Genomic DNA, 15,000 nt, shown 5'->3' with positions numbered 1-15,000 from the left:
TGAACTCTGATCGCTTCCTCCATCTTTTATGATGAAATAATGCTGAATTTATGTGGAAATGATTGTTGTACAAAAGCTTCAGATATGTCGCTGAGATAGATGATGGCTGGAGGCAGTTTGAAGCAGAAATGAGGTGATAATCAGTGAACCGCGGCTGACGCACAGGAATGACGCATGCGCAGTGAAGGCAAGGTGGACCGATTTTTAGTGGAGACCATTCGGTCGGCGACACCGACAAATAGTTGATGTTCTTGGAAGGTCTGCAAGCTATTACAACCAGAACATTGATCTGAACGGGACGTGGTGGTCTGGAGGTTTTAGACAGAACTTACGAAGGTGTTCTTGAGCAAGGTGCCTTGTCCCCACATTACTCTGTCTGCAGCAACCAGACATCTGTGTGTGAATGGGTGAAAGTGAAGTGTTTTAAAGTGCTTCAATTGTGTGTGTGGGTGTGGGTGTGGTCTGTTTCTCGTTCTAATCTGGCTCTGTGTTCTACTGTGTGTTGCAGTGCTTTGTCCTGATCATGACATCAGGCCAGATGTGGAACCACATCCGAGGACCACCCTATGCACACAAGAACCCCAGCACGGGACAAGTTGTAAGATACATGACAGCTTTTGAGTTGCTCTTGGAAACCCAGCAACGCTGAAAGTACTTCTTCCACTAACGTGACCAGCAACCCTAACGTTCACTTCTTTTCTCTCTTCCTTTCCTTGCTTGCATTTTTGCACCACCACTTGGGGGACCGTACATGTTTACAAAGACGATATTTATTTTCATTCTGGTATTGTGGTGCTTTTGTTTTTTGCTTTTCTGTTTTTCTTTTAAATGAATGAAATAAATATTAAAAAGAAAGAAAGAAAAGAAAGAAATAGTAAAGGCTGTATTTGTTGCCATGCTGATGTGGAGGCCTGTCTGGCCATAGAGATTTGAACTTATGGACTGAATCTTTCTGGGTCTCCCGGGGCCTCCCAAAAGGACAAAACTATGGCCATTTTCAAACTTATCTGTTACTTGCCAAAAAAAAAAACTATTTGGTGACTTTTTCTGTAATGTTGCATAAATAGTATTTGGGAGGCTGTCAACAGACAGGGCAAAAAATAGCCCTTTTTCACAATGTTGAATTTATTGCAGAAAATTTATTCATACAATTTTTCCTGAAATTTGGTGCAAACAATCCTTGGGGGATTGTCTGCGAAATTGAATATTGTCTGTGAATCGATTCACCTTTTTTCCCCTTCCCCAAGAATGGGGGGAAAAAAGTCTTTTTTTCACATTGTTTGATTTATTACAGAAAATATCTATCTAGAATTGTCTAAAATTTGGTACAGATGTTCTTTGGGTGGCTGTCTGGCCATGTTTTCAGCTTTTGTAGCACAACCCCAATTCCAGTGTAGTTGGGACGTTGTGTAAAATGTAAATTAAAAACAGAATACAATGACTTTCAAATCCTCTTCAACCTATATTCAATTGAATACACCACAAAGACAAGATATTTAATGTTCAAACTGATAAACTTTATTGTTTTTGTGCAAATATTTGCTCATTTTGAAATGGATGCCTGCAACATGTTTCCAAAAAGCTGGGACAGTGGTATGTTTCCCACTTGTGTTACATCACCTTTCCTTCTAACAACACTCAATAAGCATTTGGGAACTGAGGACACTAATTGTTGAAGCTTTGTAGGTGGAATTCTTTCCCATTCTTGCATGATGTACGACTTCAGTTGTTCAACATTCCGGGGTCTCCGTTATCGTATTTTGCGCTTCGTAATGCGCCACATATTTTCAATGGGTGACATGTCTGGACTGCAGGCAGGCCAGTCTAGTACCCGCACTCTTTTACTACGAAGCCACGCTGTTGTAACACGTGCAGAATGTGACTTGGCATTGTCTTGCTGAAATAAGCAGGGACGTCCTTGAAAAAGACGTTGCTTGGATGGCAGCATGTGTTGCTCCAAAACCTGGATGGACCTTTCAGCATTGATGGTGCCATCACAGATGTGTAAGTTGCCCATGCCATGGGCAACTTACACATCTGTGATGGTATGGGGATGTGTTAGTGCCCATGTCCCCATACCATCACAGATGCTGCCTTTTGAACTTTATGCGTTGATATATTGAAGCTCCTTATACTAATCAAACCAACTGAAAAATGTGTTCGACTGTCGTTTCAGAGTTACATCCATGGCAGCAGTCAGGCCCAGTTTGTGGCTGAGACACACATCGTTCTGCTCTTCAGTATCCTTCACCTGTTTGCAGATACTTCACATACAGCGAGTAAAATAAGTATTGACCACGTCACCATTTTTCTGAGTAAATGTTCTAAAGGTGCTATTCACGTGAAATTTTCACCAGATGTTGGTAACAACCCAAGTAATCTACACGTAAAGAATCCTAAACAAATAAGTACAGAAACCAAAGTCAATTTTAGCATTATTGTCAATGCCATATGTACTGGGCATGCACAGGATTGAAATTACAGTACTCTGAGGCCCATGGTGCAAGTGATAAATAAAAAGGTAATGGAATTGCAAAGGTCCATGAAAGACTAAGGGTGACAATTGTTGCATTGGAAAATGCTCGAAGTAGCTGCCAAGTGTCATTGATCACTGATATTCTTGCTGGCCTCTTCTACAGCTGACATAGCCTTCCTCAGCAGTCCACACCATTTCACTTTCTGGAGTGTCTCTTCTTCCCATGTGTCATGTGGAATCCCTGTTCTCTTTATATGCCATTTTAAGACATCTTTGAAATGCAGTTTTTGTCCTCTATGACTCCTTTTTCCTTGGTGCAGTTCCGAGTAGAACGCCACTTTTGGGAGCTTGCTGTTGGCCAGCTGACATACATGCCCTGCTGTCACACGGTTATTAGGGCTTCAGCACTGACTGTATGTGCATGACTGCTTCACACCATGGTTGACCACAAAGGCATCACTGGGTTCATCACCGACTGAGTTGTGCCTTCATTCCATAGTGACACTGCTTGATGATGATAATAAGCTTGTCAGGGCATCCATATGTTTTGAGGACCTTCCAGAGGGTTGTACGGTTGACTGTGTCAAATGTCTTTGTGAAATCAACAAAAGCACAATGGTGGGTGCTGCTCTGCAGCTTTCTCTTGCATCTGCAGCACAGTGAAGATCATGTCGGAAGTGGAACGGCCAGCGCGGAATCCACATTGACATTCAGGGAGAAATTGTTCCAAAATGATTTTCAGTCTGTTCAGGATCATTTTTGTAAGAACTTTACCAGCTATGGCCAGTAGTGATGTTCCCCAATGGCTTACACATTCTGCGTGATCGCCCTTTCTCTTATAGATGGTGACAATTAAAGCATCTCCAAAGTCTTGGGGCACAGTACCAGAGAGTAAGCATCTGTTGAACAGGTCTAGTAGAGCTTTGCACAACCTTTCCCCACCATTTTTCAGGATATCTGAGGGAATTCGATCCAGACCAGGTGCTTTGCCTTTTGTCTTTGACTTCAGAGCTTTCTTGAGTTCCTCCATACTGATTTTGCCTCACAGCTCATTCCTTGTGGGCTTCCTCTTCAGCTGTTGACATGCATCTGGGTGTGCAGATCGTTCTTTGTTTAGCAAGATGTTGAAGTGTTTCTTCCATCTGGCCTTGATGTCTTGAAGGTCTGAGCGGCATACTATCCACGGACTGCACTGGGGCAACAGAATTGCTCTTAGCAAACAGCTCTTGGCAGCCCGGTTGTCTTCATGAACGCATCCGAAAGATACAAGAAACAGGAAAAGCGAACTGCACCTTGTGCCATCAGCAAATGTGGTAAGAATTTTATTTTTTTTGTCTCTGGAATATTAACATTGTGTTGTTCAAACAGGATTTCAGACAAGATTCCTCAAAAGTGATGCACCTGTTTGCTGAATCATCAATCAATCAATCAATTTTTTTTTTTATATAGCGCCAAATCACAACAAACAGTTGCCCCAAGGCGCCTTATATTGTAAGGCAAGGCCATACAATAATGATGTAAAACCCCAACGGTCAAAACGACCCCCTGTGAGCAAGCACTTGGCTACAGTGGGAAGGAAAAACTCCTTTTTAACAGGAAGAAACCTCCAGCAGAACCAGGCTCAGGGAGGGGCAGTCTTCTGCTGGGACTGGTTGGGGCTGAGGGAGAGAACCAGGAAAAAGATATGCTGTGGAGGGGAGCAGAGATCGATCACTAATGATTAAATGCAGAGTGGTGCATACAGAGCAAAAAGAGAAAGAAACAGTGCATCATGGGAACCCCCCAGCAGTCTACGTCTATAGCAGCATAACTAAGGGATGGTTCAGGGTCATGAATCATGCACACAGAAACATGTCACGTGATCAAAATGTTGCCAGACACCTATTTTCAGCAACCTCATGACTTTGTAAGCTCTCTGCAGACATCTCCCAATCTCAGGCTGAGGACCAAAGCTAGGTGAATGTCTCAACAAGTTTCACCACTTAGCGATACACTGCTGATGGTTCCATAAAGTCTGATGGGTCCAGTAAAGAGTCCATAAAGTAATTTGTCTTGATTCTTGTTCAACTGTTTGTTGTGATTTGGCGCTATATAAAAAAATTGATTGATTGATTGATTCAAATCAATTTTATTTATATAGCGCCAAATCAATCAATCAATCAACTTTTTTCTTGTATAGCGCCAAATCACAACAAACAGTTGCCCCAAGGCGCTCCACATTGCAAGGCCATACAATAATTATGAAACACAGTCTACGTCTAAAGCAACATAACCAAGGGATGGTCCAGGGTCACCCGATCCAGCCCTAACTATAAGCCTTAGCGAAAAGGAAAGTTTGGTTCAAGTTATGGTACAAATCACAACAAACAGTTGCCCCAAGGCGCTTTATATTGTAAGGCAAGGCAAAGCCATACAATAATTACGGAAAAACCCCAACGGTCAAAATGACCCCCTGTGAGCAAGCACTTGGCGACAGTGGGAAGGAAAAACTCCCTTTTAACAGGAAGAAACCTCCAGCAGAACCAGGCTCAGGGAGGGGCAGTCTTCTGCTGGGACTGGTTGGGGCTGAGGGAGAGAACCAGGAAAAAGACATGCTGTGGAGGGGAGCAGAGATCAATCACTAATGATTAAATGCAGAGTGGTGCATACAGAGCAAAAAGAGAAAGAAACACTCAGTGCATCATGGGAACCCCCCAGCAGTCTAAGTCTATAGCAGCATAACTAAGGGATGGTTCAGGGTCACCTGATCCAGCCCTAACTATAAGCTTTAGCAAAAAGGAAAGTTTTAAGCCTAATCTTAAAAGTAGAGAGGGTGTCTGTCTCCCTGATCTGAATTGGGAGCTGGTTCCAGAGGAGAGGAGCCTGAAAGCTAAAGGCTCTGCCTCCCATTCTACTCTTACAAATCCTAGGAACTACAAGTAAGCCTGCAGTCTGAGAGCGAAGCGCTCTATTGGGGTGATATGGTACTATGAGCCAATGAAGAGAAGCCAATATGGGTGAGATATGCTCTCTCCTTCTAGTCCCTGTCATTACTCTAGCATCAGCATTTTGAATTAACTGAAGGCTTTTCAGGGAACTTTTAGGACAACCTGATAATAATGAATTACAATAGTCCAGCCTAGAGGAAATAAATGCATGAATTAGTTTTTCAGCATCACTCTGAGACAAGACCTTTCTAATTTTAGAGATATTGCACAAATGCAAAAAAGCATATTTGCTTAATATGCACATTGAATGACATATCCTGATCAAAAATGACTCCAAGATTTCTCACAGTATTACTAGAGGTCAGGGTAATGCCATCCAGAGTAAGGATCTGGTTAGACACCGTGTTTCTAAGATTTGTGGGGCCAAGTACAATAACTTCAGTTTTATCTGAGTTTAAAAGCAGGAAATTAGAGGTCATCCATGTCTTTGTCTGTAAGACAAACTTGCAGTTTAGCTAATTGGTGTGTGTCCTCTGGCTTCATGGATAGATGAAGCTGAGTATCATCTGCATAACAATGAAAATTTAAGCAATGCTGTCTAATAATACTGCCTAAGGGAAACATGTATAAAGTGAATAAAATTGGTCCTAGCACAGAACCTTGTGGAACTCCATAATTAACTTTAGTCTGTGAAGAAGATTCCCCATTTACATGAACAAATTGTAATCTATTAGATAAATATGATTCAAACCACCGCAGCGCAGTGCCTTTAATACCTATGGCATGCTCTAATCTCTGTAATAAAATTTTATGGTCAACAGTATCAAAAGCAGCACTGAGGTCTAACAGAACAAGCACAGAGATGAGTCCACTGTCTGAGGCCATAAGAAGATCATTTGTAACCTTCACTAATGCTGTTTCTGTACTATGATGAATTCTAAAACCTGACTGAAACTCTTCAAATAGACCATTCCTCTGCAGATGATCAGTTAGCTGTTTTACAACTACCCTTTCAAGAATTTTTGTGAGGAAAGGAAGGTTGGAGATTGGCCTATAATTAGCTAAGATAGCTGGGTCAAGTGATGGCTTTTTAAGTAATGGTTTAATTACTGCCACCTTAAAAGCCTGTGGTACACAGCCAACTAAGAAAGACAGATTGATCATATTTAAGATCGAAGCATTAATTAATGGTAGGGCTTCCTTGAGCAGCCTGGTAGGAATGGGGTCTAATAGACATGATGGTTTGGAGGAAGTAACTAATGAAAATAACTCAGACAGAACAATCAGAGCGAAAGAGTCTAACCAAATACCGGCATCACTGAAAGCAGCCAAAGAGAACGATATGTCTTTGGGATGGTTATGAGTAATTTTTTCTCTAATAGTTAAAATTTTATTAGCAAAGAAAGTCATGAAGTCGGGCCGTCGTTATGTTTCACCTGTCTGCAGGACGAATCGGTTGTTAAAATCTTTTATTCCTTCTGCTATCCATCTTTTAAATTCCTTGTAAGGCGTAGATGTATGGGTATGTGGATGTAGTATGTTGCACATTTTATGTGGATGTAGTATGTTGGTTTTTTTTTGTTTTTGTTTTTTTTGTGATGTGCCGGTATGCAGGCTGCTGAAATTAATTGCCCCTGGTGGGATGAATAAAGTTGTCTAAGTCAGTAGAGCTCTGACTCTTTGTCAGCCTGGCTACAGTGCTGAAAAGAAATCTGGGGTTCTTATTTTCTTCAATTAGTGATGAGTAGTAAGATGTCCTAGCTTTACGGAGGGCTTTTTATAGAGCAACAGACTCTTTTTCCAGGCTAAGTGAAGATCATCTAAATTAGTGAGTCGCCATTTCCTCTCCAACTTACGGGTTATCTGCTTTAAGCTGCGAGTTTGTGAGTTATACCACGGAGTCAGGCACTTCTGATTTAAGGCTCTCTTTTTCAGAGGAGCTACAGCATCCAAAGTTGTCCTCAATGAGGATATAAAAGTATTGACGAGATAACCTATCTCACTCAGAGTTTAGGTAGCTTCTCTGCCCTGTGTTGGTATATGGCATTGGATAACATAAAGAAGGAATCATATCCTTAAACCTAGTTACAGCGCTTTCTGAAAGACTTCTACTGTAATGAAACTTCTTCCCCACTGCTGGGTAGTCCATCAGAGTAAATGTAAATGTTATTAAGAAATGATCAGACAGAAGGGAGTTTTCAGGGAATACTGTTAAGTCTTCAATTTCCATACCATAAGTCAGAACAAGATCTAAGGTATGATTAAAGTGGTGGGTGGACTCATTTACATTTTGAGCAAAGCCAATCGAGTCTAACAATAGATTAAATGCAGTGTTGAGGCTGTCATTCTCAGCATCTGTGTGGATGTTACAATCGCCCACTATAATTATCTGAGCTAAGCATTCAGAATGATCACAAACCCACAGACTCTGATTCCTCATTCAGCTTCTCAAGTGCTATAATCAGAGTATCCATTGACTCTGGTAAGATCACAGTATCGTCCGCAAAGTCGATGTCTGTAAACCTTTTCCTGCCAACAGAAACGCCCAAGTCACTGGGTTCCGCAACCCAACAGCCAGTCCATGCAAGCACTGTACAGGGTAGGAGCCAGAACACATCACTGACAAGCACCAGTTCTCACTGGACTATGCCCTTGTTTCATACAGCATTGACAGTGTCTGTGTACAGACTCGCTATTGGCAGGCAGGTTGGTCAAAACGGTTGGACACAAATGCAAGGCTCAAACATAGAGCTCTGATTAGTAAAAGGGTTTACTGGTGTGGATAGCAGAGGTCGGTACACGAGAACAGTGCAAAAATTATCAGGCTAAGGCATGGTCGCTTGAACAAGCAGGTCAGGTACACAACAAGGCAGGCAGGCACGACTATAGAACATGAACAGAGCTGTAGGGAAGGCACAATTAAGGTGCATCAATCTTACGAGGAACTACTGCACCCAGTGAACCTTATATAACCCAGGTGATGAGCAGCAAATCAGGAACAGGTGTGCATGGAAAGCACCAGAACAAGGGCATGGCCAGAGAAAGAGAGAGACGCCATAGAGACAGATAGACCCAAGCAGAAAACCCAGTAAGAGAATGAACACACAGAAAAGCAATGAACTAAAAAGAAGTAAAACAGAAAACCAGACAAAATTTCAAACCATGACAGTACTCCCCACCCCACGGTCGACTCCCAGCAGCCCAGGGGAGTCAGTATGAGTGGCATGAAAGTTGTGGATGAGACTGGGATCCAACACAAAGTGGGAGGGAATCCATGACCACTCCTCGGGGCCATAACCCTCTCAATCAACCAGGTACTGGAAACCACAACGGCGAGAGTCCAGGAGCCGCCGCACAGTACCACCATCCACACCAGGCATAAGAGCCTTGGGGCAACTGTTTGTTGTGATTTGGCGCTATATAAAAAAATTGATTGATTGATTGATTGATTGACCAGGCGGGGGAACGGCTGGAGGGCATAAAGAGCTGGACCGGACTGGTTTGATCGATCAGATACAATGTCTTGAGGAAACCCGTGTAACTTAAACACTTGTGACAGCATCACCTCAGTCGTTTCTTTTGCGGAGGGAAGACTTGTTAAATGAATGAAATGAACCGTTTTAGACAACCTGTATATGGTGGTCAAAACCACAGTATGACCCTTAGAGGATGGATAACCGCTTACAAAGTCCAGAGAGATATGTGACCACGGGCGAGTCGTGTAATTCCGGTAATTCTACTGTTCCTCCAGCGACCGAGACAGAAGTGATGAAATTAAGACTCACTCGTAACTCTGACCTTGGCCACATGATGGAACCGTGTCCTGACTATTCACAGTAGTAACAGAGTCCATCCTGACGGTGGCACTGTCGCTCCGATGAAGACAGATGGGTGTGTCCCAGGTGCACATGCTCTTTGGCCGCTGTGAGGAGGTGATCCGGTCCGCATGCGAGTGGCTTGGAGGCGTGTCGGACTGGCAATCTAGTTGTCGATTTCCTCTGCGAGGTCGGTCCATCAGGTGTCGATCGGTACGGATAGCCAGCGCGATGAGCTCATTGAGTTCCTCCGGGAGGTCGGTGGTGATGAGCTGGTCCTGGACGATGTCCGACAGCTCCTGGAAGAAAATGTCAAGGAGTGTGGCTGGGTTCCATTCGCTCTTGGCCGCCAGGATATGGAAGTCATTGGCATAATCAGCAACTCGGTGGCTGCCCTGCTTGAGCCTCATGATGGAGTGTGCAGCTTCGCATCCCAGAGAAGTGTGTTGTAACACCTGTTGGAGTGCCGTTGTGAAGGCAGGAAGTGAAGCACAGGTGAAGGATTGCCGACCCCATTCTGTCATAGCCCACGCTGCAGCTTGACCGGTCAGGTGAGTTATCATGAATGCCATCTTCATCCGGTCGGACGGAAACATTGATGACATAAGTTTGAAGTGCAACTCACATTGTCTGATAAGTAGTCTGACATCACCAACCTCGCTGGAAAAGCATTCTGGTCGCAACAACCTGTTGCAGACCACTGGTGCAGGTACGAAAGTCGGTGAGTCTGCTGACGGCCCAGGTGGCGGAACAGTGGAATTACTGGAAAGCGTGTCCGACGGAGACTCAGGATTCAGTCTTAATAGTAGTAGACTCATCTGAGCTAGTTTGTTAAACCTGGGGCTAAGCGCAGTGAGCTGGTGATCCTGCTGTGCAAGCTGCTGACTATGATGTCATACCGCCAGTTGGAATGGATGTGAGCCCGCTTGTGTCCATTGTTGGCCTGATTGAATTGACAGGCAGGTTGGTCAAAAACGATTAGACACAAATGCGAGACTCACACAAACAACTCTGATTAGTAAAAGGCTTTACTGGTGTGGATAGCAGAGGTTAGTAAACAAGAAGGCAGTCCAAAAAACACAGCAGTACAAAAATGATCAGGCTAAGGTGTGGTCATTCAAACAGGCAGGAGGTCAGGTACCGAACGAGGCAGGCAGGACTGTGGAACATGAACAACAGAGCTGGAGAGAAGGCACAAGGCGCATCAATCTGACGAGGAACTACTGCACCCAGTGAACCTTATATAACCCAGGTGATGAGCAGCAAATCAGGAACAGGTGTGCATGGAAAGCACCAGAACAAGGGCAAGAGTGTAGGCAGAGAGAGGGAAATGCCCACCACCAAGAACCCAGGGACAGACAAGAGTGATGGAGACAGAAAAACCCCTCAAGAGAATAAACCCACAGAAAAGCAATGAACCAAAAAGAAATAACAAAACAGACCAAAAAAATAAAACAGAAAACCAGACAAAATTTCAAACCTGACAGCTTCTCTGCTCAGAACAGAGAGCCACTGATAATATTCCCACTACTTTCTGAATCCTTTTTTTAAGTCTCAGATTTGACTAATCCTTGACCCAGATGGTAGATGCTGCTATTACTGCAGGAATGGTGCTTCTGTGTGAGGCCTCTACATCCGACCTGGATGTCGGAAAAAGGAAGAGTGTGTACATGCACAATCATACATGCTAATTGCTTTTCCCTCTTTGGTGATGATCAGTCACTGTGAACTGTGTGTGTGTGTGTGTGTGTGTGTGTGTGTGTGTGTGTGTGTGTGTGTGTGTGTGTGTGTGTGTGTGTGTGTGTGTCAGTTATGTGTGTAGCAGGCATTGGGCTGGTGGTGCTCTTCTTCAGCTGGCTGCTGTCCATTTTCAGAGCCAAGTACCACGGTTACCCGTACAGGTCAGCACACACACAGGCCAGCTGTTTTTGTGGTGGTACTTGTCCTTCACTAAAACTTGTCTCTCTTGTAGCTTCCTGATCAGTTAAAGGTGAGCAGTCATCCAGTGCACAGGGTGTCCCCCACAGTGAACGGCACACTGCAGGAGCCTGTGCCTCATGTGACTTCAAGCCATACATCATCAGTCTGAGCCGTGGCAAGATGTGTGTCTGAGCCCTCGCCACCAGTTTACATTCGCCAAAGTTAGTTTTACTGGATTAAAAACAACACAGAATCTGGAAGGGTGCCTGGAGTTTTTTTGTTTGTTTTACTTCAGTGTGCTGACTTGAGCCTGGAATAAACTTAAACCCTCACATGGCCGAGAATACTGATGCCACAGTGGAGGTTTGTGGAGGTGAAGCGTTTAATGCCAATTAGTAACTCCAGCACTTTAAGGTTTGATGCTGGGTGCAGAAATGCTTCATGGGTTTGTATCGCGTCGCCCTGTTCAGCGTACCAAACAAGCATGGACATGTCATCAGTCAGAAAGATGAAGGATCTGGAGGTTTACAGCATTTGGAGTTGTTGGTCTCTCAGACATTTCTCTGCTCCTCCAGGTGATGAGCACAGTGACAAGTGGCAACGGCCTGAATCTCGACATATCTTCAACCAGGAGAACCTTCACAAACAGCAGCAGCAAAGTTAAAAGTACTTAAGACTTGACAACCCAGTTTTTCTCATGTCAATAATTCCTTGACTGCTGAGCTGCTGTGCCTGACCCAGTTTGACAAATTTTAAGCCATTTTATAATTTAGTTCCAGCCTCTGAAGTTTTTATTGGCAATATTTAAAACAAACATTCAGCAGAAAAATACTTCATACAGAAATATCAACACCACAGACTGGTCACTCCGTATGAAATCAACCAAAAAAAGTGTTAAATGTCACAGAGGCTCCTCGGTTCAAATCCCAGCCTGACTGGAAAATCACTAATGGCCTTTGGGCACGGTCAACCTAAGTGTTTTGGGAAGATGGACACAGTTCTCCCGTTATATATAACATTTGAATGTCCCGCCACTGAAAAATGTGCATGCCCCATGACCAGCTTCCCGCTGAGCACCAAAACTGAAATATGTCACTACATGTAGACCGTATCGACCATTGTTTACACTTTTTTTTAACTTCAGAAACTTTGATTAAACACAGCTCTCAAGGACTTGTTTGTTGATATGCTTGACCAGTGTGTTGCAACATGTTGCACAAACACAAGGGTGAAAGGTTTTAGTCTTTTCAAGTCCAGGCAGATTGATCGAAAACCGTGGTGTTGTGTGATGCACGAAATGTCCGGCTGCCGCTCGCTCCGCTCGCACATCTGCATTTGCTCCCAACAGCAGACCGTTTCCTCTACCGTCTCCATGTTCTCTCCGCTCACAGGAACACACATAGTAAACACAGCAGCAGCATGTTCACTGTTGTTTTCGGCGATCTTTTTCGAAACTTTAGCCGTTTATTTCCTATTCTTTTGTGAAAATAACGTAACTAAACACAGAAATGCAATGCCAGACACTCAAACGGCAAAAACCTGAAAGTAATGACGGTGGTCCGCAAGTAGTAGCTACACTATCACAGCTCCAGAACAATAACAAAGGCAGTAAACAGACGCTAGAATTGAAAATGCTATAATTATAGTGTTATAAACAGCAGCAACAAAAATCAAAACCTCCCTTACCATTCTGTATTCTGCAGCCTTTCAAAATCCATCGAATTGGCACGTCTCTTGCCTCTGCTTCGGCTCCGCCATAAACACTGTCGGCATTATTTTCGCTGCCAGAATGCTCCTGGTTTGAATGTTCAAAAGATACGGCTCCAGTCTGTAGGGTCTAATCACTGCTCCTCAGGATCGGACTCAGAAATAATCCACACTTGAAGAGGAGTCAGAAAAGTTCTTGATCTCGTCACTGTCCATGCTGAGGTCCATCTGCTCCTGTTGTTAATCGAACAGACAAAGACGGGACTCTACACGCTGTGACGTCACGGCATCAAGTGACTGCTGATGGAACGCTGCCAGTGCGCTTACCAAGAAACACACTTTTGAGAAGCTGTACAAGCTTTATTTCTCAGTGATAATGATTAAAACCACTTTCAACTTACTATACTGTATGTATATTTTGATATTTATATCAGTTTTACCTAATTTTTTAGGTGTCAGATCCACTTTAATTCCCTAGTTGCTCCCGGTGTGTAGTGAGCACCTTGTATGGCAGCAGCCTGACACTGGGCTGAATGTGAGGCGTTGATGTGTAAAGTGCTTTGAGCGCCTGATGCAGATGGAAGAGTGCTATATAAATGCAGTCTACTGTGGTCTTGCTAAGGTTATACAAGGTTAAGTTTCCATTTCCCAGGAACGGTGTGCACGCCGCTATCCTGACTTCTTATAGCTGCAAGCAAGTCTCCACTTCTCTTGACTGCATGAGACCCAACGCCAAGATGCCATTGTGGTAAATCAACAGGGTGGATACCGAAAAATAGAACAATCAACTGCAAGGTCCTGTTTTTGTGTTCCAATTTGAACCAGTTTAGCTACATGGACATGACATGAACACCCTTATATGAGCCAGATCATGTGCCATTCATGCGATATGGGAGGACAGTTTCAATAAGAAGCCAGAGCATTTATGTAAGTATTCACAGCCTTTGCTCAACACTTTGTTGATGCACCTTTGGCAGCAATTCCAGCCTCAAGTCTTCTTGAATATGATGCCACAAGCTTGGTGCACCTATCTTTGGGCAGTTTGGTCCATTCCTCTTTGCAGCACCTCTCAAGCTCCATCAGGTTGGATGGGGAGCATCGGTGCACAGACATTTTCAGATCTCTCCAGAGATGTTCAGTCAGATTCAGGTCTGGGCTCTGGCTGGACCACTCAAGGACATTCACAGAGTTGTCCTCAAGCCACTCCTTTGATATCTTGTCTGTGTGTTTAGGGTCATTGGCCTGCTGAAAGATGAACCCCAGTCTGAGGTCAAGAGTGCTCTGGAGCAGGTTTTCATCCAGGATGTCTTCAATTTAAATTTTTCATTTATATAGCGCCAAATCACAACAAAGTTACCTCCAGGTGCTTCACATAAGGTGTAACCTTACTAACCCCCAGAGAAGGCACACAGGTGACAGTGGTAACAAATAAAAAACAAAAACTTGGCTCCTTCTTCATCCTTCATTACTCGGTGGGACCCAGGCTTAATTTGTCAGCATTAAACAAGAAAAACAGAAGAAATACTAACGTGATCACCGGCCACTAGCCCTAAGCTTCATTAAAAGACCCAGAATTTAGGTAAAGATGAGGCCGCAGCCCGCTCCGTTTATTAATAAAATTAATACGAAAGGGAAAATAAGTGCGTCTTAAGTCTGGACTTCACAGAATCTGATTGTTTTATTGACGCAGGGAGATCATTCCACAGAACAGGGGCAGGATAAGAGAAAGCTCTGTGACCCGCAGACTTTTTATTCACCTTAGGGACACAAAGTAGTCCTGCACCCCGGGAACACAGAGCTCCGGCCGGTACATAGGGTTTAATTAGGTCAGCTAGGTAGGGCGGTGCCAGTCCATGAACAATTTTATAGGTTAGTAGCAGAACCTTTAAAATCTGATCTCACTGGGACAGGAAGCCAGTGAAGAGATGCCAAAATGGGTGTAATGTGGTTGAACTTTCTGCTTCGTGTCAAAAGTCTGTCTGCAGCATTTTGAACCAATTGGAGAGCCCTAATGCTGGACTGCGGTAAACCAGAAAATAGAACATTGCAGTAGTCCAATCTAGAAGAGACAAACGCATGGATCAGGGTCTCAGCATCAGCCATAGACAGGATGGGATGAATCTTTGCTATATTTCACAAGTGGAAGAAAGCAGTC

The 15,000-nt window shown here is 43.8% G+C and overlaps 1 protein-coding gene across 1 annotated transcript in view; it reads left to right on the top strand.

Annotated features, from left to right (window-relative positions):
• Positions 1-11,398, top strand: part of magt1 (magnesium transporter 1) — a 70,212-nt gene extending 58,814 nt beyond the window's left edge. Inside the window, exons 6-10 of the mRNA XM_034180995.1 lie at positions 509-598; positions 2,177-2,240; positions 10,806-10,880; positions 11,029-11,119; positions 11,191-11,398. Coding sequence (XP_034036886.1) covers positions 509-598; positions 2,177-2,240; positions 10,806-10,880; positions 11,029-11,119; positions 11,191-11,206 — 336 coding nt within the window. The 3' untranslated portion in view covers positions 11,207-11,398. The remainder of the gene's footprint in view (positions 1-508; positions 599-2,176; positions 2,241-10,805; positions 10,881-11,028; positions 11,120-11,190) is intronic.
• Positions 11,399-15,000: the final 3,602 nt, after the last annotated feature.

This window comes from Thalassophryne amazonica, chromosome 11 (assembly GCF_902500255.1).
Source record: "Thalassophryne amazonica chromosome 11, fThaAma1.1, whole genome shotgun sequence".
Lineage (NCBI taxonomy): Eukaryota > Metazoa > Chordata > Actinopteri > Batrachoidiformes > Batrachoididae > Thalassophryne > Thalassophryne amazonica.
This window is presented reverse-complemented; position numbering and strand designations above follow the sequence as displayed.